General features: G+C 39.4%; 2 protein-coding genes and 1 long non-coding RNA gene across 7 annotated transcripts in view; 2 read left to right on the top strand and 1 right to left on the bottom strand.

Annotated features, from left to right (window-relative positions):
* LOC115254371 (protein tramtrack, beta isoform) overlaps positions 1 to 8979 on the bottom strand; it is a 64569-nt gene extending 55590 nt beyond the window's left edge. For 3 of the 5 annotated variants that reach the window (XM_062846250.1, XM_062846251.1, XM_062846249.1), the window contains exon 1: positions 8489 to 8974. The gene's annotated coding sequence lies outside the window, so the exon portion shown is untranslated. The other 2 variants (XM_062846252.1, XM_062846253.1) reach the window with 2 other exon arrangements.
* LOC134285470 (uncharacterized) lies at positions 958 to 7159 on the top strand. The gene is made up of 2 exons (XR_009996397.1): positions 958 to 1955; positions 2024 to 7159. It is a non-coding gene; the product is annotated as an uncharacterized LOC134285470 (long non-coding RNA).
* A 10124-nt stretch (positions 8980 to 19103) lies between the features above and the next one.
* Positions 19104 to 24196, top strand: LOC115253922 (probable crossover junction endonuclease EME2). The gene is made up of 2 exons (XM_029851738.2): positions 19104 to 19376; positions 19458 to 24196. Exons 1-2 carry the CDS (start codon positions 19272 to 19274, stop codon positions 20295 to 20297), a joined length of 945 nt encoding a protein of 314 aa, XP_029707598.2. The 5' UTR covers positions 19104 to 19271; the 3' UTR covers positions 20298 to 24196.
* The last annotated feature ends 977 nt before the right edge of the window (positions 24197 to 25173 follow it).

Raw genomic sequence — 25173 nt, 5'->3', positions numbered from 1 at the left:
AATCAGCGAAGTACTAGATTGAAAGTAGTGAGCTGGATTTTTGTATGGTGAGATGATCAGTTCTCCGTTTCTGCAATGAAATGGTGCAAAAAGCGTGGGTATTATGATTCCTTGCCTAATTTGATGCTGTTTGAGCAAAAGTTTGGGTAACTGTGTTGTTGAAGTTGCAAGAAATAAATAATACAACAACACAGTTACCCAAACTTTTGCTCAAAGAGCATCAAATTAGGTAAGAAATCATATAACCCAAGCTGTTTGCACCATTTCATTGCAGAAACGGAGAACTGATCATCTCACCATACAAAAATCCAGCTCACTACTTTCAATCTAGTACTTCACTTATTGCTTCCTATGGGGCACGTTCGGTGTAGTACTAGATTTGTAGTAATGAGCTGAATTTTAGTATGGTGAGAAGGTCAATAGGAAGCAATCAGTGAAGTACTAGATTGAAAGTAGTGAGCTGGATTTTTGTATGGTGAGATGATCAATGGGGTACGTTCGGTGTAGTACTAGATTTGTAGTAATGAGCTGAATTTTAGTATGGTGAGACGGTAAATTCTCCGTTTCTGCAATAAAATGGTGCAAAAAGCGTGGGTATTATGATTCCTTGCCTAATTTGATGCTGTTTAAGCAAAACTTTGGGCAACAGTGTTGTTGTTTTCTCCATTTCTTGCAACATAAACAACATAGTTATCCAAAGTTTTGCTCAAACAGCATAAAATTTGGCAAGGAATCATAATACCCACGCTTTTTGCACCATTTCATTGCAGAAACGGAGAATTGACCTTCTCACCATACTAAAATTCAGCTCATTACTACAAATCTAGTACTACACTGAACGTGCCCCATTCTCCGTTTCTGCAATTAAATGGTGCAAACAGCTTGGGTTTTATGATTTCTTGCCTAATTTGATGCTGTTTGAGCAAAAGTTTGGGTAACTGTGTTGTTGTATTATTTATTTCTTGCAACTTCAACAACACAGTTACCCAAAGTTTTGCTCAAACAGCATCAAATTAGGCAAGAAATCATATAACCCATGCTGTTTGCAGCATTTCTTTGCAGAAACGGAGAATTGATCATCTCACCATACAAAAATCCAGCTCACTACTTTCAATCTAGTACTTCACTGATTGCTTCCTATAGGACAGATCGGTGAAGTACTAGATTTGTAGTAATGAGCTGAATTTTAGTATGGTGAGAAGGTCAATTCTCCGTTTCTGCAATGAAATGGTGCAAAAAGCGTGGGTATTATGATTCCTTGCCTAATTTGATACTGTTTGAGCAAAACTTTGGGCAACAGTGTTGTTGTTTTCTCCATTTCTGGCAACATAAACAACATAGTTATCCAAAGTTTTGCTCAAACAGCATAAAATTTGGCAAGGAATCATAATACCCACGCTTTTTGCACCATTTCATTGCAGAAACGTAGAAATGACCTTCTCACCATACTAAAATTCAGCTCATTACTACAAATCTAGTACTACACCGAACGTGCCCCATTCTCAGTTTCTGCAATGAAATGGCGCAAAAAGTGTGGGTATTATGATTCCTTGCCTAATTTTATGCTGTTTGAGCAAAACTTTGGGTAACAGTGTTGTTGTTTTTTCTATTTCTTGCAACACAAACAACACACTTAATCTCCAAATTTGATCTCGGTAAAAACGAATGACGAACTCAATCGGTAAAGAGTATTTTTACTGAAATGTCGTTAAAATTTGACAGTTCTCCAAAAATAACTTGTCAAAAATAACGAAATTCAGTAATTTACGTTCATTACTGAATCTCGGCAAACTTTTTTGCCACAGCAATCGGCAATCTAATCATGTTGCTGAATTTCGGTAAAGCGCATCTGTCAAAAATGAAAACGAAGCACGTTGCCGGGTGCCATCTTCAAAAAAGAATTTTCTTTAAGCGAATCACTACTTCGATTCAGCAATCTCTTCAGCGGGTTTTTCGTAAGTAAAGCAATTAAATTCGTTAACTTCATTAATAAATGGATGCCTTTCATAATTATCCTTTTTAGTATGATATTTTGGAGATGGAGCGCTGCAGCAGGAGTGCCGGAACCTCGCATCGAAGGTGCCTGTTTGTTTGCTGCCGGTCTTAACGAGCAAAAGGCAAAAATGGTCCGTGGATACCAAATAAACCGCTCGTAAATCCACTAACGAAGAGGCTCCCGTAAGCAGCTGGCCACAAAGGCCGCCCACAAAGGTGCTCCCCCGACCGGCGGAGTGAAGAGGCTGCATCGTTACCGGCCGAGAACGGTACATAGTAACGAGAAACCCGTCGCTAACAAACGTCCACCGAGTTCCTGTTCCCTCCGCAAGTTGCCGTTCCAGCGCTGCTTGGAGCTTGATATGGCGCAGGTTTTGAAAGATAGATATGCGTTTCCAAAGTGTCGTCGTTACTGCCATGCAGGAAGCCCGCTCGGATTGTTCGGGGACACCATCAGTGTACGATCTACGCCGAGCACGTCCCCGGCGGAAGTGTGAAATTATAATGTTACCATTGATATACAGTTAAAGAAACGATAGAAACAAGCCAAAATTTGTTGCTCAGGACCAGCATGAATAAAATTGTTAACCTAATCATTATTTTCGTTTTATTTTATTTCTTCTTATTTTGTTTCTTCTTATCAATAAGCATGAAAGAAAAAAAAAGATTTACTGAATTTCGGTAACCATATATGCCGAAGTTTTCGGCAATATATTACCGAACCACTCGTCAAAGTTTGACATTTGATCTTTATCAAGTTTGCAGACTAGTCGGCAATTTGAACTTTTACCGAGATTTTTACCGAGCTCTCAGCTGTTGGATTCTCGGCGATTTATTTTGCCGGCCTCGGCAAATTAAATTAAGTGTGAACATAGTTATCCAAAGTTCTGCTCAAACAGCATCAATTCAGGCAAGGAATCATAATACCCACGCTTTTTGCACCGTTTTATTGCAGAAACGGAGAATTGACCTTCTCACCATACAAAAATTCAGCTCATTACTACAAATCTAGTACTACACCGAACGTGCCCCATTGTATCCCAAAAAACCTAACCCAACTTCATCTTGCTGCAAAAGCTTGTAAACCGTCAAATTCAATAATGTTTACATTGAACAAGCTGAGTGGTTGCGCCAACAGGTTCTTCATCTCAGTTTCTAGCTGAAAGAATGTTCTTTAAACATCTACGAAGCGCTGCTGTTTTGTGTATTTGGCAACCTTACAAAATGTACTGTATAAAAGCAGCTGGTTTATTGGTTGGGACTCTTATTCAATTTGCACATCCTCCGGTAAATCTTTCGGAGTAAGATTAAAGTGCAAAAAAATTAACCCAAATATTTTTACAGCACAGAGATGGATAGCTGTAAAGTATTTGTGTAGTAGCTATATATCCGGCTTAAAGTATGCTTTGACAATAATGTTTACATCCGACAAGCCGTGTTGGTATACCAACAGTTTCTCTAGCTTCTAGCTGTAATGATATCGCAAAACGGCCTTCAAAGCGCTACTGGTTTGTGGATTTGCCAGTTTTACGAATTGTACTGTATAGTAGCAGCTGTTTTGATACTGAGGACTCCTATTCGATTTGTTCAAGTTTTCACATCTTCCGGAAAATCTCCCGGAGTAAGAATAGAATGCAGTAAAGGCAAACCCAGTGACAAGTGATTGATTTCTGGAAACAGAGTTTGGTAGCTGTATGGTGCTTGTTTTACAGCTGTGTATAAGCTTATGAGTTATATTTGACAACCTTCCATTTTATTCAGCGTTGACTGCTTCAACTCGATTGTTACACAACAGAAAGCAAATGACTGAAGCTTATACCGCTGAAAATGTTAGTTGGGTAAACAATCAAATGAAAATAAAAAGAAAATCGGGTTAAGTACGGTTCCTTTGAATTCCACTAAGAATTTGCATCCTTTGACAGATACGTATTTCGACCTCAACTGTAAGGTCGTCTTCAGTGTCTTGTACTTGACTCGACTCGACTCCAGGTTAATCATCATCAATCAAATGATTTGAAATCAGCAGCTTGATAAGACGTTACGAGAATTTGGATTGGAATAACGGACCCTTGTTTGTATTATCTGATCAATGGGAGGAGAATGCTGTTCATTACCATTTATGTGGACAATGCGGCACGTTCGGTGTAGTACTAGATTTGTAGTAATGAGCTAAATTTTAGAATGGTGAGAAGGACAGTTATCTGTTTCTGCAATGAAATGGTACAAAAAGCGTGGGTATTATGATTCCTTGCCTAATTTGATGCTGTTTGAGCAAAGCTTTGGATAACTATGTTGTTTATGTTGCAAGAAATCGAGAAAACAACAACACTGTTGCCCAAAGTTTTGCTCAAATTAGGCCAAGAATCATAATACCCACGCTTTTTGCACTATTTTATTGCAGAAACGGAGAACTGACCTTCTCACCATACAAAAAATCAGCTCATTACTACAAATCTAGTGCTTCACCGATCTGTCCTATTATGATTCCTTGCCTAATTTAATACTGTTTGAGCAAAACTTTGGGTAACTGTGTTGTTTAAGTTGCAAGAAATGTAGAAAACAACAACACGATTACCCAAACTTTTGCTCATACAGCATTAAATAGGGTCCTAAAATGAAAAATATTTTCGCGCTTTTGGTGCATAACACGAAAGAGCTTGGTTTTCTGATCTCAATGGTATTTTTTTCGAACTTGAACAATAACAGAATAGTTAATAAACTCGAAAATAAAATAATGATGAGCAAGTTTTGTTTGACATTCGAGGTCAACCTTGACGTAACGAAAGTGAAACGGCGGGTTGCAAAAGACACCACATTGGCTCACTTTTGACAACAAATGTTTGACATACACGGTAAACAAAATTTACCCAAAATGGGGCACGTTCGGTGTAGTACTAGAATTGAAGTAATGAGCTGAATTTTTGTATGGTGAGAAGGTCAATTCTCTGTTTCTGCAAAGAAATGGTTCAAAAAGCGTGGGTATTGTGATTCTCTGTCAAATTTAATGCTGTTTGAGCAAAATTTTGGATAACTATGTTGTTTATGTTGCAAGAAATGGAGAAAACAACAACACGGTTACTCAAAGTTTTGCTCAAACAGCATTAAATTAGGCAAGGAATCATAATACCCACGCTTTTTGAACCATTTCATTGCAGAAACGGAGAATAGGACAGATCGGTGAAGTACTAGATTTGTAGTAAGGAGCTGAATTTTAGTATGGTGAGAAGGTCAATTCTCCGTTTCTGCAATGAAATGGTCCGAAAAGCGTGGGTATTATGTTTCCTTGCCTAATTTGATGCTGTTTGAGCAAAACTTTGGGCAACATTGTTGTTGTTTTCTCCATTTCTTGCAACATAAACAACATAGTTATCCGAAGTTTTGCTCAAACAGCATCAAATTAGGCAAGGAATCATAATACCCACGCTTTTTGCACCATTTCATTGCAGAAACGGAGAATAGGAAGCAATCAGTGAAGTACTAGATTGAAAGTAGTGAGCTGGATTTTTGTATGGTGAGATGATCAGTTCTCCATTTCTGCAATGAAATGGTGCAAACAACGTGGGTTATATGGTTTCTTGCCTAATTTGATGCTGTTTGAGCAAAAGTTTGGGTAACTGTGTTGTTGAAGTTGCAAGAAATAAATAATACAACAACACAGTTACCCAAACTTTTGCTCAAACAGCATCAAATTAGGCAAGAAACCATGTAACCCACGTTGTTTGCACCATTTCATTGCAGAATTGGAGAACTGATCATCTCACCATACAAAAATTCAGCTCACTACTTTCAATCTAGTACTTCACTGATTGCGTCCTATTGACCTTCTCACCATACTAAAATTCAGCTCATTACTACAAATCTAGTACTACACCGAACGTGCCCTTTTGGCCTTCTCACCATACTAAAATTCAGCTCATTACTACAAATCTAGTACTTCACCAATCTGTCCTATTGAGTGCTAAACAAGGAGTGTTGCACAAATTATTAAAATTTTTGAAAATATATTTTATGGGCTTTACCTAATAGGAATACTTAAAAAAATGAGTAAACATGTCGTTTTATTCAATGCTTGATCGAATTATGCAGAAATTGAGATAGGCCTTTAGGAGCCTATTAGGCAAGGAATCATAATACCTACACATTTTGAACCATTTCATTGCAGAAACAGAGAATAGGACAGATCGGTGAAGTACTAGATGTGTAGTAATGAGCTGAATAGGAGGCAATCAGTGAAGTACTAGATTGAAAGTAGTGAGCTGGATTTTTGTATGGTGAGATGATCAATAGGACAGATCGGTGAAGTACTAGATTTGTAGTAATGAGCTGAATTTTAGTATGGTGAGAAGGTAAATTCTCCGTTTCTGCAATGAAATGGTGAAAAAGTGTGGGTATTATGATTTCTTGCCTAATTTAATGCTGTTTGAGCAAAACTTTGGGCAACAGTGTTGTTAGTTTCTCGATTTCTTGCAACATAAACAACATAGTTATCCAAAGTTTTGCTCAAACAGCATCAAATTAGGCAAGGAATCATAATACCCACGCTTTTTGCACCATTTCATTGCAGAAACGGAGAATTGACCTTCTCACCATACTAAAATTCAGCTCATTACTACAAATCTAGTACTACACCGAACGTACCCCATTCTCCATTTCTGCAATGAAATGGTGCAAACAGCGTAGGTTATATGATTTATTGGCTAATTTGATGCTATTTGAGCAAAAGTTTGAATAACTGTGTTGTTGTATTATTTTTTCCTGCAACTTCAACAACACAGTTATCCAAACTTTTGCTCAAACAGCATCAAATTAGTCAATGAATCATAATACCCACGCTTTTTGCACCATTTCATTGAAGAAACGGAGAATTGACCTTCCCACCATACTAAAATTCAGCTCATTACTACAAATCTAGTACTACACCGAACGTACCCCATTCTCCATTTCTGCAATGAAATGGTGCGAACAGCGTAGGTTATATGATTTATTGGCTAATTTGATGCTATTTGAGCAAAAGTTTGAATAACTGTGTTGTTGTATTATTTTTTCCTGCAACTTCAACAACACAGTTATCCAAACTTTTGCTCAAACAGCATCAAATTAGTCAATGAATCATATAACCCACGCTGTTTGCACCATGTCATTGCAGAAATGCAGAATTGATCATCTCGCCATACAAAAATCCAGCTCACTACTTTCAATCTAGTACTTCACTGATTGCCTCCTATTGTCTCACCATACATAAATTCAGCTCATTACTTCAATTCTAGTACTTCACCGATTGTATGCTATGGGACACGTTCGGTGTAGTACTAGATTTGTAGTATAGAGCTAAATTTTAGTATGGTGATAAGGTCCATTCTCCGTTGCCCAAAGTTTTTCTCAAACATCATTAAATAGGACAGATCGGTGGAGTACTAGATTTGTAGTAATGAGCTGAATTTTAGTATGGTGAGAAGGTCATTTCTCCGTTTCTGCAATGAAATGGTAAAAAGCGTGGGTATTATGATTCCTTGCCTAATTTGATGCTGTTTGAGCAAAACTTTGGGCAACAGTGTTGTTGTTTTCTCCATTTCTTGCAACATAAACAACATAGTTATCCAAAGTTTTGCTCAAACAGCATCAAATTAGGCAAGGAATCATAATACCCACGTTTTTTGCACCATTTCATTGCAGAAACGTAGAAATGACCTTCTCACCATACTAAAATTCAGCTCATGGGGCACGTTCGGTGTAGTACTAGATTTGAAGTAATGAGCTGAATTTTTGTATGGTGAGAAGGTCAATTCTCCGTTTCTGCAATAAAATGGTGCAAAAAGCGTGGGTATTATGATTCCTTGCCTAATTTAATGCTGTTTGAGCAAAACTTTGGGCAACAGTGTTGTTGTTTTCTCCATTTCTTGCAACATAAATAACATAGTTATCCAAAGATTTGCTCAAACAGCATCAAATTGGCAAGGAATCATAATATCCGCGCTTTTTGTACCATTTTATTGCAGAAACAGAGAACTGACCTACTTACCATACTAAAATTCAGCTCATTACTACAAATCTAGTACTACACCGAACGTGCCCCATTGCAAGTACGAAAAAAATAATGAAAGATTCGTTTAGTAGCAAATCTGCTTGCATGGGTCAAGACCCACTTTAATCAGACTGGCGTTAAAAAATTGAGGACCCCTGAGGTTTAAAGCGCCGCGCACACTACCATCCGCACAACTACCTACAGCTCCATGCACGATGCGCTCGATGATACCGTCCGACGTCGTCCGTCCGTCCGTCGTCGATAGCTACACCACCGCTCGCTCCCTCCGCTCTGCACTCAGTATGAGGTCAAACGAACACCCGAAAGTTCAAAGATCCCTTGGCACATCGCCCTCTCCCTCCGAGGCAGGCGATTGCGAAACGAGCACACGAAATTATCGATTTTTTCGATGGTGCGCTTCCATTTTCTTCTCCTTGCGTTTTAAATCCTCCACTGCACCACACTACTCACTTCGCTAGGTCTCTTCCCGTCGGGCAACACAAACAATGGCACTTCCTCCGGAACTCAACTGGCACACTGTCCTTCAACACGCCTACTGCTGGGACCCCGAATGGTCAGCACTCGCTACATCTATCGGACGCCGCCGCGACGCCATTTTCGTGTATGTTGTTGGAAAAAGCGACGACGAGACAATCAAAGGTGCATTAAATTTCCTCCCGACGTCGGAGGTAAGTTATTATTTGAGGTCACTTGCTGTGATTACGCGACGATAGAACGTACGGAAGCGAACTGCATACAAAAATATTCGACTAGAACTGCGCGTGTGAGATTTTACGATTGCACTTGATAACTTGCTTACTGGTGGAAGGTGACTAGCACTGGATCAATGACGATTTTCTTGATTGTAACAATAAACACCACTCACGACGCGCACCACCATATACGCACTGACTGACTGATGTGTACATCTCCCGAGTGTCACGCTGTTTCTGTTCTGTTACTACAACTTACAACTGGTACTGTTGCTTTTGCCTTTTGGCTGCTGTTTCTTTGCTGATGGCGATTCATTCGCTCGTGGCTGAGTGAAAACATGAATGAGTGAGGACTGCTTCTTGATGGTGTTCTTGTGAGCTCTTTGATCGGTGTTGCGTGAGAACTGCACTGAACCAAAACAATGTTTGATTATCCGTTGATGAAAAAGAAATAAAAAAAGCGACAACAGTGTTGATGATGAAATTGATTTTCACGGGTTAGGACGCCACCTCCTGTCAAATTTTCATTCATAAAATCGGCTCGTAAAATGGACCCAATTTCCTTGACCTGATTAATGGTTATACCGCCAGGCTTACGTTTATGATAATAAATTACAATAGGAAGCAATCAGTGAAGTACTAGATTGAAAGTAGTGAGCTGGATTTTTGTATGGTGAGATGATCAGTTCTCCGTTTCTGCAATGAAATGGTGCAAACAGCGTGGGTTATATGATTCCTTGCCTAATTTGATGCTGTTTGAGCAAAAGTTTGGGTAACTGTGTTGTTGAAATTGCAAGAAATAAATAATACAACAACACAGTTACCCAAACTTTTGCTCAAACAGCATTAAATTAGGCAAGAAATCATATAACCCAAGCTGTTTGCACCATTTTATTGCAGAAACGGAGAACTGATCATCTCACCATACAAAAATCCAGCTCACTACTTTCAATCTAGTATTATGTTTCCAGTTCAAAACCGAATAGGAAGCAATCAGTGCAGTACTAGATTGAAAGTAGTGAGCTGGATTTTTGTATGGTGAGATGATCAGTTCTCCATTTCTGCAATGAAATGGTGCAAACAACGTGGGTTATATGGTTTCTTGCCTAATTTGATGCTGTTTGAGCAAAAGTTTGGGTAACTGTGTTGTTGTATTATTTATTTCTTGCAACTTCAACAACACAGTTACCCAAAGTTTTGCTCAAACAGCATCAAATAAGGCAAGAAATCATATAACCCACGCTATTTGCAGCATTTCTTTGCAGAAACGGAGAATTGATCATCTCACCATACAAAAATCCAGCTCATTACTTTCAATCTAGTACTTCACTGATTGCCTCCTATTAGCGACATTTTTTCTTCGACTTCCGCTGCTTTTGCCTTGCGTTAAACACAATGTCGGAAGTGGGGCGCTGTATAGAGCACCAGGTGTACAATACAGCGCCCCACTTCCGACATTGTGTTTAACGCAAGGCAAAAGCAGCGGAAGTCAAAGAAAAAATGTCGCTAATTCGGTTTTGAACTGGAAACATAATACTTCACTGATTGCTTCCTATGGGGCACGTTCGGTGTAGTACTAGATTTGTAGTAATGAGCTGAATTTTAGTATGGTGAGAAGGTCAGTTCTCTGTTTCTGCAATGAAATGGCACAAAAAGCGTGGGTATTATGATTCCTTGCCTAATTTGATGCTGTTTGAGCAAAACTTTGGATAACTATGTTTTTTATGTTGCAAGAAATGGAGAAAACAACAACACTGTTGCCCAAAGTTTTGCTCAAACAGCATCAAATTAGGCAAGGAATCATAATACCCACGCTTTTTGCACCATTTCATTGCAGAAACGGAGAATTGACCTTCTCACCATACTAAAATTCAGCTCAATTCTCCGTTTTTGCAATAAAATGGTGTAAAAAGCGTGGGTATTATGATTCCTTGCCTTATTTGATGCTGTTTGAGCAAAACTTTGGGCAACAGTGTTGTTGTTTTCTCCATTTCTTGCAACATAAACAACATAGTTATCCAAAGTTTTGCTCAAACAGCATCAAATTAGGCAAGGAATCATAATACCCACGCTTTTTGCACCATTTCATTGCAGAAACGAAGAATGGGGCACGTTCGGTGTAGTACTAGATTTGTAGTAATGAGCTGAATTTTAGTATGGTGAGAAGGTCTTTTCTCCGTTTCTGCAATGAAATGGTGCAAAAAGCGTGGGTATTATGATTCCTTGCCTAAGTTGATGCTGTTTGAGCAAAACTTTGGATAATTATGTTGTTTATGTTGCAAGAAATGAAGAAAACAACAATACTGTTGCCCAAAGTTTTGCTCAAACAGCATCAAATTAGGCAAGGAATCATAATACCCACGCTTTTTACACCATTTTATTGCAAAAACGGAGAATTGACCTTCTCACCATACAAAAATTCAGCTCATTACTACAAATCTAGTACTACACCGATCTGTCCTATTGACCTTCTCACCATACTAAAATTCGGCTCATTACTACAGATCTAGTACTACACCGAACGTGCCCCATTATAGGAAAAAATCGGTGAAGTACTAAAATAGGACAGATTGGTGAAGTACTAGATTTGTAGTAATGAGCTGAATTTTAGTATGGTGAGAAGGTCAATTCTCCGTTTGTGCAATGAAATGATGCAAAAAGCGTGGGTGTTATGATTTCTTGCCTAATTTGATGCTGTTTGAGCAAAACTTTGGGTAATAGCAGCGGCGTCATGGTCGCAATTTTTTCCGCAGTCAAGTTCGCAGATTGTGAACAATCCTCGGTACCCACTTTACGTAATTTATGTTTAGTCCCTTACTGTCAGAGCTGTCAGATCAGTGTAACACGCTAAATAAAATTTACACAAAAGGCAATTTACACGGAAAAAAATACACGGTTATGAATATTTATTGGGTACCGGACTGGTCACCGAAAATTTGATCGTTTTCTTTGGTACATCGAGGTCTTGAAATTAGTCTATGGTAATAGTGTTGTTGTTTACTCCATTTTTTGCAACATAAACAACATAGTTATCCAAAGTTTTGCTCAAACAGCATCAATTTAGGCAAGGAATCATAATACCCACGCTTTTTGCACCATTTCATTGCAGAAACGGAGAATTGGCCTTCTCACCATACAAAAATTCAGCTCATTACTACAAATCTAGTACTACACCAAACGTGCCCTATTGAAGTAATGAGCTAAATTTTAGTATGGTGAGAAGGTAAGTTTTCCATTTCTGCAATGAAATGGTTTAAAAAGGGTGGGTATTACGATTCCTTTCCTGATTTGATGCTGTTTGAGCAAAACTTTGGGTATGGGAAGGTTCATTTATTACGTCCATCGTTTTTGGGGATTTCTAGACCCCCTCCCCCCTCTGTCACGCTATTTCCCTCCTATACCTTATACACGTACTGTCACACTTTCATAGACACACCCCCCCCCCCAAATGTTGGACGTAATTTATGAACGTTCCCATCCGTTTTGTTGTTTTCTTCATTTCTAGCAACTTAAACAGCACAGTAACCCAAAGTTTTGCTCAAACAGCATCAAATTAGGCAAGGAATCATAATACCCACGCTCTTTGAACCATTTCATATCAGAAACGGAGAACTGACCTCACCATACACAAATTTAGCTAATGGGGCACGTTTGGTGTAGTACTAGATTTGTAGTACATAATGAGCTGAATTTAAGTATGGTGAGAAGGTCAATTCTCCGTTTCTGCAAATAAATGGTGCAAAAAGCGTGGGTATTATGATTCCTTGCCTAATGGGGCACGTTCGGTGTAGTACTAGATTTGTAGTAATGAGCTGAATTTTAGTATGGTGAGAAGGTCAATAGGAAGCAATCAGTGAAGTACTAGATTGAAAGTAGTGAGCTGGATTTTTGTATGGTGAGATGTTCAATTCTCCATTTCTGCAATGAAATGGTTCAAACAGCGTGGGTATTATGATTTCTTGACTAATTTGATGCTGTTTGAGCAAAAGTTTGAGTAACTGTGTTGTTGAAGTTTCATGAAATAAATAATACAACAACAAAGTTACCCAAACTTTTGCTCAAACAGCATCAAATTAGCCAAGAAATCATATAACCCACGCTGTTTGCACCAATTCATTGCAAAAATGGAGAATTGAACATCTCACCATATCCAGCTCACTACTTTCAATCTAGTACTTCACTGATTGCCCCCTATTCTCCGTTTCTGCATTGAAATGGTGAAAAAAGCGTGGGTATTATGATTCCTTGCCTAATTTGATGCTGTTTGAGCAAAACTTTGGATAACTATGTTGTTTATGTTGCAAGAAATGGAGAAAACAACAACACTGTTGCCCAAAGTTTTGCTCAAACAGCATCAAATTAGGCAAGGAATCATAATATCCACGCTTTTTGCACCATTTCATTGCAGAAACGGAGAATAGGAAGCAATCAGTGAAGTACTAGATTGAAAGTAGTGAGCTGGATTTTTGTATGGTGAGATGATCAATTCTCCGTTTCTGCAATGAAATGGTGCAAACAGCGCGGGTTATATGATTTCTTGCCTAATTTGATGCTGTTTGAGCAAAACTTTGGGTAACTGTGTTGTTGTTTTATTTATTTCTTGCAACTTCAACAACACAGTTACCCAAAGTTTTGCTCAAACAGCATCAAATTAGGCAAGAAATCATATAACCCACGTTGTTTGCACCATTTCATTGCAGACGCGGAGAATCAATCATCTCACCATACAAAAATCCAGCTCACTACTTTCAATCTAGTACTTCACTGATTGCTTCCTATTGGGCACGTTCGGTGTAGTACTAGATTTGTAGTAATGAGCTGAATTTTAGTATGGTGAGAAGGTCATCAAGACACATTGGTGAAGTACTAGATTTGTAGTAACGAGCCGAATAGGAGGCAATCAGTGAAGTACTAGATTGAAAGTAGTGAGCTGGATTTTTGTATGGTGAGATGATCAGTTCTCCATTTCTGCAATAAAATGGTGCAAACAGCGTGGGTTATATGATTTATTGACTAGTTTTATGCTGTTTGAGCAAAAGTTTGGGTAACTGTGTAGTTGTATTTTTTTTCTTGCTATTTCAATAACACAGTGCGTCAAACTTTTGCTCAAACAGCATAAAACTAGTCAAGAAATCATATAACCCACGCTGTTTGCACCATTTTATTGCAGAAATGGAGAACTGATCATCTCACCATACAAAAATCCAGCTCACTACTTTCAATCTAGTACTTCACCGATTGCTTCCTATTGATCATCTCACCATACAAAAATCCAGCTCACTACTTTCAATCTAGTACTTCACTGATTGCCCCCTATAGGAAGCAATCAGTGAAGTACTAGATTGAAAGTAGTGAGCTGGATTTTTGTATGGTGAGATGATTAATTCTCCGTTTCTGCAATGAAATGCTGCAAACAGCGTGGGTTATATGATTTCTTGCCTAATAGGAGGCAATCAGTGAAGTACTAGATTGAAAGTAGTGAGCTGGATTTTTGTATGGTGAGATGTTCAATTCTACATTTCTGCAATGAATTGGTGGAAACAGCGTGGGTTATCTGATTTCTTGGCTAATTTGATGCTGTTTGAGCAAAAGTTTGGGTAACTGTGTTGTTGAAGTTGCATGAAATAAATAATACAACAACAAAGTTACCCAAACTTTTGCTCAAACAGCATCAAATTAGCCAAGAAATCATATAACCCACGCTGTTTGCACCAATTCATTGCAAAAATGGAGAATTGAACATCTCACCATACAAAAATCCAGCTCACTACTTTCAATCTAGTACTTCACTGATTGCCTCCTATTTGATGCTGTTTGAGCAAAACTTTGGCTAACTGTGTTGTTGAAGTTGCAAGAAATAAATAATACAACAACACTGTTACCCAAACTTTTGCTCAAACAGCATCAAATTAGGCAAGAAATCATATAACCCAAGCTGTTTCGTCCATTTCATTACAGAAATGGAGAACTGATCATCTCACCATACAAAAATCCAGCTCACTACTTTCAATCTAGTACTTCACTGATTGCTTCCTATAGGACAGATTGGTGAAGTACTAGATGTAGTAATGAGCTGAATTTTAGTATGGTGAGAAGGTCAATTCTCCGTTTGTGCAATGAAATGGCGCAAAAGCGTGGGTATTATGATTCCTTGCCTAATTTGATGCTATTTGAGCAAAACTTTGGGCAACAGCGTGGGTTTCTTGCCTAATTTGATGCTATTTGAGCAAAAGTTTGGGTAACTGTGTTGTTGTATTATTTATTTCTTGCAACTTCAACAACACAGTTACCCAAAGTTTTGCTCAAACAGCATCAAATTAGGCAAGAAACCATATAACCCACGCTGTTTGCACCATTTCATTGCAGAAATGGAGAACTGATCATCTCACCATACAAAAATCCAGCTCACTACTTTCAATCTAGTACTTCACTGATTGCTTCCTATAGGACAGATTGGTGAAGTACTAGATTTGTAGTAATGAGCTGAATTTTAGTATGGTGAGAAGGTCAATTCTCCGTTTGTGCAATGAAATGGCGCAAAAGCGTGGGTATTATGATTCCTTGCCTAATTTGATGCTATTTGAGCAAAACTTTGGGCAACAGCGTGGGTTTCTTGCCTAATTTGATGCTATTTGAGCAAAAGTTTGGGTAACTGTGTTGTTGTATTATTTATTTCTTGCAACTTCAACAACACAGTTACCCAAAGTTTTGCTCAAACAGCATCAAATTAGGCAAGAAACCATATAACCCACGCTGTTTGCACCATTTCATTGCAGAAATGGAGAACTGATCATCTCACCATACAAAAATCCAGCTCACTACTTTCAATCTAGTACTGCACTGATTGCGTTCTATTGAACATCTCACCATACTAAAATTCAGCTCATTTCTACAAATCTAGTACTACACCGAACGTGCCCCATTGACATTCTCACCATACTAAAATTCAGCTCATTACTACAAATCTAGTACTTCACCGATCTGTCCTATAGCGTTTCATAATGTATCTTATGATTTTCATAATGGGGCACGTTCGGTGTAGTACTAGATTTGTAGTAATGAGCTGAATTTTAGTATGGTGAGAAGGTCAATTCTCCGTTTCTGCAATGAAATGGTGCGAAAAGCGTGGGTATTATGATTCCTTGCCTAATTTGATGCTGTATGAGCAAAACTTTGGATAACTATGTTGTTCATGTTGCAAGAAATGGAGAAAACAACAACATTGTTACCCAAAGTTTTGCTCAAACAGCATCAAATTAGGCAAGGAATCATAATACCCACACTTTTTGCACCATTTCATTGTAGAACCGGAGAATTAACCTTCTCACCATACTAAAATTCAGCTCATTACTACAAATCTAGTACTTCACTGATCTGTCCTATAATCGTCTTATGAGGTTTTTCATTGCGTTGATAATAGCAGAATAGCAGAATCGTCTTATGAGGTTTTTCATACGACGAGTCCTATGGATTTCGCTACCCCGTTTATACTTTTCATACGAGCACTATGAAATAATTCTAGATTGAGTTTAAATAAGGGCGAAAGTAACATGAGAGAGTTCTCTTCATCGACTCTCTCTTCTGCAAATTAAAGTGACAAGATGTAAATTCAATCGATTTTTTTACTACATCCCAAATTGGACTATCACACTTTTTTTGACACGCCTAAAAAGTGTGATAAAAGTGAACATTTGCCTCGGATCGTCTCGACGTCTTCGGTGCACTTATTCCTCCATATACAAGGAATAAGTGCACCGAAGACCTCAACTCGATCCGACGTGGCCCTGCGCTGCAATCATACTTTGAAGGTGTGTGCACACTATTGTGTCAGTCCAATTTGGGGTGCAGTTAGCAACAGGACAGATCGGTGAAGTACTAGATTTGTAGTAATGAGCTGAATGGGGCACGTTCGGTGTAGTACTAGATTTGTAGTAATGAGCTAAATTTTAGTATGGTGAGAAGGTCAATTATCCGTTTCTGCAATGAAATGGTGCAAAAAGCGTGGGTATGGGGCACGTTCGGTGTAGTACTAGATTTGTAGTAATGAGCTGAATTTTAGTATGGTGAGAAGGTCAATTCTCCGTTTCTGCAATGAAATGATGCAAAAAGCGTGATTCCTTGCATAATTTGATGCTGTTTGAGAAAAACTTTCGATAACTATATTGTTTATGTTGCAAGAAATGGAGAAAACAACAACACCTTTGCCCAATGTTTTGCTCAAACAGCATCAAATTAGGCAAGGAGTCATAATACCCACGCTTTTTGCACCATTTTATTGCAGAAACGGAGAATTGACCTTCTCACCATACTAAAATTCAGCTCATTTCTACAAATCTAGTACTTCACCTATCTGTCCTATTATGATTCCTTGCCTAATTTGATGCTGTTTGAGCAAAACTTTGGGCAACAGTGTTGTTGTTTTCTCCATTTCTTGCAACATAAACAACATAGTTATCCAAAGTTTTGCTCAAACAGCATCAAATTAGGCAAGGAATCACCCACGCTTTTTGTGCCATTTCATCGCAGAAACAGAGAACTGACCTTCTCACCATACTAAAATTCAGCTCATTACTACAAATTTAGTACTACACCGAACGTGCCCCATACACTTAGACGCTAGATTGCATCACAACCTAGCGATTTATGACCAAAAAGTGCAACCATACTGGCATCTTGTCACATTAATTTGAAGAAGAGAGAGTCGATGAAGAGAACTCTCTCATGTTACTTTTGCCCTTATTTAAACTCAATCTAGAATAGGAGGCAATCAGTGAAGTACTAGCACAGACAAACAGACATACTACTCAAATCGCAATCATCGCACGATTTAACGGTCATTTTGAAAATAAAATGTGGTTCGGGCTGTGCCCGCATGTGTCATGGTGGCGCTGCTGTGCCTACATCACCTCTCAATTTTGGAAGGAAATGAACGCGACGCCGATCAATGTTTACATAAAATGACTCAATCATGAACCTTTATTCATGTTTTATAAACGGATAACGCCACGGGGGAGTCACCACCTGCTAAATTGTTAGATCGAACCGAGGGAAACAACACCTGCAAATGAATGCTTCGGATTAAGCATTATAGAGGGTGCTAGTAAGATGCCAAACGATGTTTTCGAACCAAATTTCTTCTAAGTAATATGTCTGTTTGTCTGTGGTACTAGATTGAAAGTAGTGAGCTGGATTTTTGTATGGTGAGATGTGCAATTCTCCATTTCTGCAATGAAATGGTTCAAACATGGTATTATGATTTCTTGACTAATTTGATGCTGTTTGAGCAAAAGTTTGGGTAACTGTGTTGTTGAAGTTGCATGAAATAAATATTGCTTTTTTCACTGAAAATTTTCCTTGCTTCGCTGAGCAACATGACGTTTCCTTCCAGCGAAGGCTTACGCGATACAGGAAAACACTGAATTTCACACTAACACAGCAGAAAATCTCTCAACAAGGCCCCAATACACATGCATTTTCAGCGAAAAGCTCTATTAGCGTGACAACAATCCACCCTCATGACTAACGGGCGACCGCCGTCAAATTTCAGGATTGCCAACTGCCCGGTGACTGCTGTCAGCTCTCTTTGTCGCCGAATCTGGCGCTGGGTCTTCGGCGCGGAAACCCAAAGGTGGGAATAAAATTTTGGGTTTTGCGCGCAATAATACAACAACAAAGTTACCCAAACTTTTGCTCAAACAGCATCAAATTAGCCAAGAAATCATATAACCCACGCTGTTTGCACCAATAGGACAGATCGGTGAAGTACTAGATTTGTAGTAATGAGCTGAATTTTGGTATGGTGAGAAGGTCAACTCTCCGTTTCTGCAATGAAATGGTGCGAAAAGCGTGGGTATTATGATTCCTTGCCTAATTTGATGCTGTTTGAGCAAAACTTTGGATAACTATGTTGTTTATGTTGCAAGAAATGGAGAAAACAACAACCCTGTTGTCCAAAGTTTTGCTCAAACAGCATCAAATTAGACAAGGAATCATAATACCCACGCTTTTTGCACCATTTCATTGCAGAAACGGAGAATTGACCTTCTCACCATACTAAAATTCAGCTCATTACTACAAATCTAGTACTACACCGAACGTGCCCCATTCATTGCAAAAATGGAGAATTGAACATCTCACCATACAAAAATCCAGCTCACTACTTTCAATCTAGTACTTCACTGATTGCCTCCTATTAAAAAAAATAAAAATAACTGATCCATAAGACAAAAGCTGTGAAAATCATAAGTGCAGTATCCTCAGTGTAACCTGAGTGAACGAAACACAAAACTGCTTCTCACTGATTTCTCACGACTCACGCGAATGAAACGCTTTGCTCACGGTGTAACGGACTGATGATTAAAAAAAACGACATCTGACAGTTGAATGAAAAAGCTAACGGTTTGTTTGGTTTGTTTATTATAAACAGCTGTTTTTGTGTTATCGGTTGTTTTGGTGTTGTTGGTTAAATACAAACAAAAATTCGCGTTTACGATAATAATTGTTAACTGCCTAGATCCAATTGCACAAATTTATCCTTGATAATGGCTCGACGAGGAGGAAAACAGAATGAAAACTCTGTTGAGCGCTTAATGCACATCAACTACAACAATGAGCAAAGAAGTCTCAAACCAGGACACTGCAATAAGGTAAATATTTGCGCGCCCGCTTTTGTTATTCAATGTTTGTAGTGTATTTGATATGTAACGCTGATCTTGTCCTTTTCCCAGTTCCTCCACGCAATCATTGATCCGGGATTTCTTCAGGGCGAACATGGAGCTAGTATCCTGTCTAAAATCAACCAATTGAATCTCAAGTACGAGATCAAACCGCAACGGATGCCACGTGTTATCACCTTCTACCGCTCCACACAACAGAGCCTAACGCAACAGGGCACAATGACCGACAAGAAGGTTGATCAAAAGTTTATGATTTACCTCATGTTGGGCGGAGACTTGGTTCGTCACGTCAAGGATCGTAATCTGATGGCGAAAGTTAAAGAAGTTCAAGATCTCTACCCAGGAAAAACGGTATATCTTCTGGTGTACGGATTAATTGCCTATTGTCGCAACAACAGAGGATGCGTTGGCCGCAGGGAAACGGAAATGGTGCTTACGGAGCTGCAATTATTTTCGGGATGTTCGCATTATCGGACGGAAACCGCCGAGGAAGTGGGTAGCTTCGTGGCTCAGTTGGGAAAGAGCTTGGCGGAGCTGCCTTACAAACAGCAACAGAATGAAAAGTACAGCCTCGAAAATAAATATCTGGGCAACGAGAAGAAAGGATGTGTCCGGGTGGAGGGCACAGCAGGATTGCGACAACTGTACCAAAATCAGCTGGTTAAAATCCCTTCGGTTTCGTTGGAGGTAGCGGAAGCCATCATAACGGAGTATCCCAGCGTGCAACGGTTGTATAAGGGATTTAGGCTTAATGGTCCAAATTTGTTGGCAAATGTTGACGTCCGTCGAGCGGGTGGACCCATTACGAGCGCTGTGCGACGAATCGGACCGCAGTTGAGCAAAAAGCTGTGCACGGTCTACAGCAGCGTGGATCCCAAGCAGACGCTGTAGGTTGATTTTGATTTGTCTTATCTTTAAATGTCTGAAACAATATGTGATATATTAGATGAATTACACTTGATATTTTAAAATTACATAAAAAAAATTGATCTGCCTTGGAAAATCCCAGTTAGCATGTGTATTGTTAGCATAGTAAGCCTTGCTTTTTATGTGTAGAAATAATCATTCTTAGTTCGCTCCTCTAACCGATCAGTCGAGTTTACTCTGCTATCAGATTATCAGGCTATCAGGCCGTAGTACGAGTAACCATAGAAACGGCCGATCAACAAGCCGAAGAACATTTTTTCACTCGAGATTTAAGAAGATATATCAAGACGGAAGAAACAAAACCAGGCGTTCCGGAGGCGGTGGTAACCAAAACGGAAGTGGGAATCAAGCCAGAAGCGGACACGATGGTAATGGAAGACGAAGTAAGGAAGCTGGCGGAAGCGGGGGAAACCAACCCGGAGGAAAAGCGGATGTTGCTCCGAGGCTTCCAGGTGGTGGTATGGTCTCTCATATCGGTGGAAAAATTAAGAGGACGCAGAAACTACGTTTCGTGGGCGTTTGCCATGAGGATGCTAATGATCCGCGAAGGAACGTGGCAAACGTTGGACCCTCCAGAGGGTACCGAGGTAAACGTGGATCTGTCGGAGTGAGCTCTCGCGACTATTTGCCGTATAATTACAGCCTGATTCAGACGGCAAAGACGGCACAAGAAGCATGGACAACTTTGAAGACGGCATTCCAAAAGCACGGTAGGACACGGAAGATCAACCTGCTACGTAAACTGACACGTTTGGAACTGGAAGATTGTTCGTCGGTGGAAGAGTACGTGGACGAAATAATGTTCACAAGCCACAAGCTCGAAGAAATCGGGTTTAAGCGACAACGACACATGGCGTCTGGTCAATCTACCTCCAGGATGGAAGACGTTGAAGAACAAGTGGGTGTTTGTTCAAAATCAAGACGAACGCAGATGGCTCCATTGAACGATATAAGGCGCGATTGACGATCAAGGGCTATTCGCAAGTCAAGGGCGGGGACTACCAGGACACGCACTCTCCCGTCGTCCGTTGGGCAACAGTGTGTTACCTCATTGCATTGCGGCGAAGCTGAACCTCGAAGTGCACTAAATGGACGCGGTGACTGCATTCCTGCAGGGCAACTTGTATGAGGAGGAGATATTCATGGATCAGCCTGAAGGATTCAGTGACGGTAGAGTACCAACGAAAGTCTGCAAGCTGCAGAAAGCTCAGTACGGCCTAAAGCAGGCCTGAAGAGTATGGAACCGGAAGTTGGACACAAAGCTCAAGCAGATGAGGTTCAAGCGATCTATGTTCTATAGTTGTGTTTACCATCGGATCGTTGCAGGAAAGCTCGTCATTATAGCAATATACGTGGACGGACGATTATCTCATTCTTTCGAACGACCAGCAGTTAGTGGCCAGTATCAAGCAGCAGCTAAGCGCCGAGTTCGAAATGAAGGACTTGGGCCCAGTTAAACAGGTGTTAGGGCTACGGGTGACCAGAACGAACGGCGCCGTGGCAATCGACTAGGAACGCTATATTGACCAGCTGTTGAAGAAGTTCAACATGATCGACTGCAATAATGCTCCTACGTGCTCCCTGGACGTGAATCAGTGGCTCACGACGGAAATGGAGAAACAAAGGAGAAGATGAAATATGTTCCATTTCGAGAGCTAATCGATGGACTTCATTTCATTGCGCAGTGTTCAAGACCGGACATCAGCCATGCGGTAAGTTTGGTATGCATACATACATACATTTATTTGTTCAACATCACATTTAAGACAAGACATAATCAACAATAGTACGACACAATACTCGGTTTGTGGCTGCCGCTCTCTATCCTCGGTCACGTCCAATGCTCGCCAGATCACGCTCCATCTGGTCCGCCCATCGTGCTCTCTGCGCTCCACGCTTTCTTGTGCCAACCGGATCAGTTGCAAACACCAGCTTTGCAGGGTTGTTGTCCGGCATTCTTGCAACATGCTCTGCCTACCGTATCCTTCCGGCTTTGGCCACCTTCTGGATGCTGGGTTCGCCGTAAAGTGCAGCGAGCTCGTGGTTCATCCTCCTCCAATGTCCATGTCGTCCGCAAAGCACACAAATTGACCGGATTTTGTGAAAATCGTTCCCCGGCTCGTCGCATCACACCTTCCAGAGCGATGTTGAAGAGTAGGCATGAGAGTCCATCACCTTGTCTCAGTCCCCGGCGAGATTCGAATGAACTGGATAGTTCACCCGAAACCCTTACGCAGTTTTGCACACCGTCTATCGTTGCTTTAATCAGTCTAGTCAGCTTCCCAGGAAAGCCGTTTTCGTCCATGATTCTCCATAGCTCTGCGCGGTCGATACTGTCGTATGCCGCTTTGGAGTCGATGAACAGGTAATGCGTTGGGACCTGGTATTCACGGCATTTCTGAAGGATTTGCCGTACGGTAAAGATCTGGTCCGTTGTCGACCGGCCGTCGATGAAGCCGGCTTGATAACTTCCCACGAACTCATTCGTTTTAGGTGACAGACGACGGAAGATGATCTGGGATAGCACTTTGTAGGCAGCATTCAAAATAGTGATCGCCCTGAAGTTCTCACATTCCAAATGGTCGCCTTTCTTGTGAATTTATCTGCAGTTATTGCAGTAATCCCGCGCACTGTACAGCGGTTTCATTTTCATTTTAATTTTCATTTTGCAGCATTTGGTGGGGCAATGAGAGCGCAAGTCAGTCCAAAGCCGATGATAAGGAGGGGTAATGGCTGAATAGTCTTTGCTGACCACAAAAACGCCATGGGATAGGCCAAAAGGGTATTTTGGTGTGGGATTAGGGTAGTGGTGCTCAGGCTGGAGGATACCGCGGGCCAAATTAGCAATTCGGGATCGACCTGCGGGCCGCATAAAACATCGATGCGCAAAAACAACAAAAAGAACAATTCTAAAGCATATTTATTAAAAATCTGAACTGTTCAGAACTTGTGTAAGGGTCAAACTTTATAATCTATTGCCATTCGTGGAGTTCAATTTAGATTCATAAGTTTGGTTTAGAAAAACGTTTGAAATTCAAACAAACAATTTAGAAGTTGCCCCTAGAATTGCCTTGAAGTCACTTCAAGAACTTGTCAAACAAGAATTTCTTTTGAATCGCTCCAAAAAGGTTTGCTGGATTTTTCCTGAAATTTCTTGTGGAGTTGCTCCAGAAGGTTTTCGAGAAATTTCTTGAAGTTTCTCTTAGTTTTTCTAGAATTCTCTTGGAACACCTCCAAGAACTCCTCTAAGATTTGCCTTTGGAACTGCCCTGAAGCAGAGCGTTAATGATTAATCATAAATTTAATCATGAAGAATGATTAATGATTAAGATTAATCAAAAATCATTAATCATAATCACTAAAATTTCTTATTTAATCATTAATCATTAATCTTAATCACACTGATTTTGCACTTTAATTAATAATCAGTAATCATAATCATAAGGAAAAATAATTAATCAATCATTAATCATTCATTACCAAAAATGATTCACCATATAAAATATATGATCCAACTTGAATTGGTTCAAATGCTGTTCTAAGTGTGATTTTTTTTTCAAAAATCTCCCTGACAAAGTAACTTTTACTTTTGAAGCTTCAAAAATATTTTAAACAGCAAAAACCTTTTAATCATTTACAGTTTTTGTGATTGATTAATCATGATTTTTAATCAATAAGCCGTTTTTAATCAATAATCATAATCAATAATCATAGATAAAACCAATTTTAATCATTAATCATAATCTTTAATCATCCTAAAAATCAAATTAATCATTAATCATAATCAATAATCATAGAAATTAGAATTTAAATCATCAATGATTAATCATGATTAAAAATTTTGTTAATCATGAACGCTCTGCCCTGAAGTTACTTCAGGAATTCCTCATTAACCGTTTCCTAAAATTTCTCCTAGAACAGCTTCCGGATTTTTCCAAAAATTTTCCAGGAGTTTCTTGAAGATTTTAGTAAATTCTTTCCATAAGTCTCTTCTAAAGTTAATGAAATACTTCATCATTAAATTTCTTCAAAAATTAGATTTTTAACAATTGTTTCCGGATGTTTCTTCAACATTATCTTCTAAAGTTGCTGCATAAGTTGCTTAAAATTTATTGTTCAAATTTTCTTCAGGCGTTCTAGGCTTCTTTTTTGTCTTGATGCAGTTGGTCCTGGAATCTCGTTTGTAGTTACTCCTGAAAATTCTCTTTTTGTTGCTCGAGGAATTTATACTAAAGTTGTTTAAGATATTTCTGTTAGAGTGGCACCAGAACATTTTTCTAGGAGATGCTCCTAAAATTTCTATGCAGTATCGCCACAACTTTCTCATTGAGTTTCTTCAGGTTTATTTTCTCCAGGATGATTTGAGTTTCTCCATATATTTCGCATAGAGTTGCTTGAATTTTTTCTCCAATAACGTTTCCTGGAGTTTCTCCAAAAATGTATCCAAAAGTTTCTCCAAAAGGAGACGCTTTATGAATCTCGCCTGAGATTTTTTTCTTTAAGTTCGTTCAGGAGTTTCGCTTGCACAATTCAAATTGGATTCGTAAGTTTTGTTTAGAAAAATGTGTGAGTCTTATAATAGAAATTTAAACAAACATTGAAAATTAAACAATATTGGCAACCAAGTTGAGATTTGTTGAGAATTATGTCAAAAACTTCGTGCTTTGTGTTTTTACGTTCTTCAGAAAGGCGAAATGTGGAATATTTGCTCAGCGTTGCATTGACTGACACTGAAGACGGTATCGAGGTTGGGTCAAGATGCGTGTCTGTCATACGATGCGCAACCCCATGGTTGATGTTAGGTGGAGCAGTGTTTAGCATGATTTTCATTTTACTTACA

This window comes from Aedes albopictus, chromosome 1, assembly GCF_035046485.1.
Source record: "Aedes albopictus strain Foshan chromosome 1, AalbF5, whole genome shotgun sequence".
NCBI classification, from domain to species: domain Eukaryota; kingdom Metazoa; phylum Arthropoda; class Insecta; order Diptera; family Culicidae; genus Aedes; species Aedes albopictus.
Note: the sequence above shows the minus strand (reverse complement) of the source record. Positions and strands in the feature narration are given on the sequence as shown.

Coding starts and splice junctions, on each gene's coding strand:
- LOC115253922 (XM_029851738.2), top strand. CDS start 19,272: ATGGCTCGACGAGGAGGAAAACAGAATGAAAACTCTGTTGAGCGCTTA. Junction 19,377..19,457: donor AACCAGGACACTGCAATAAG/GTAAATATTTGC, acceptor TCCTTTTCCCAG/TTCCTCCACGCAATCATTGA.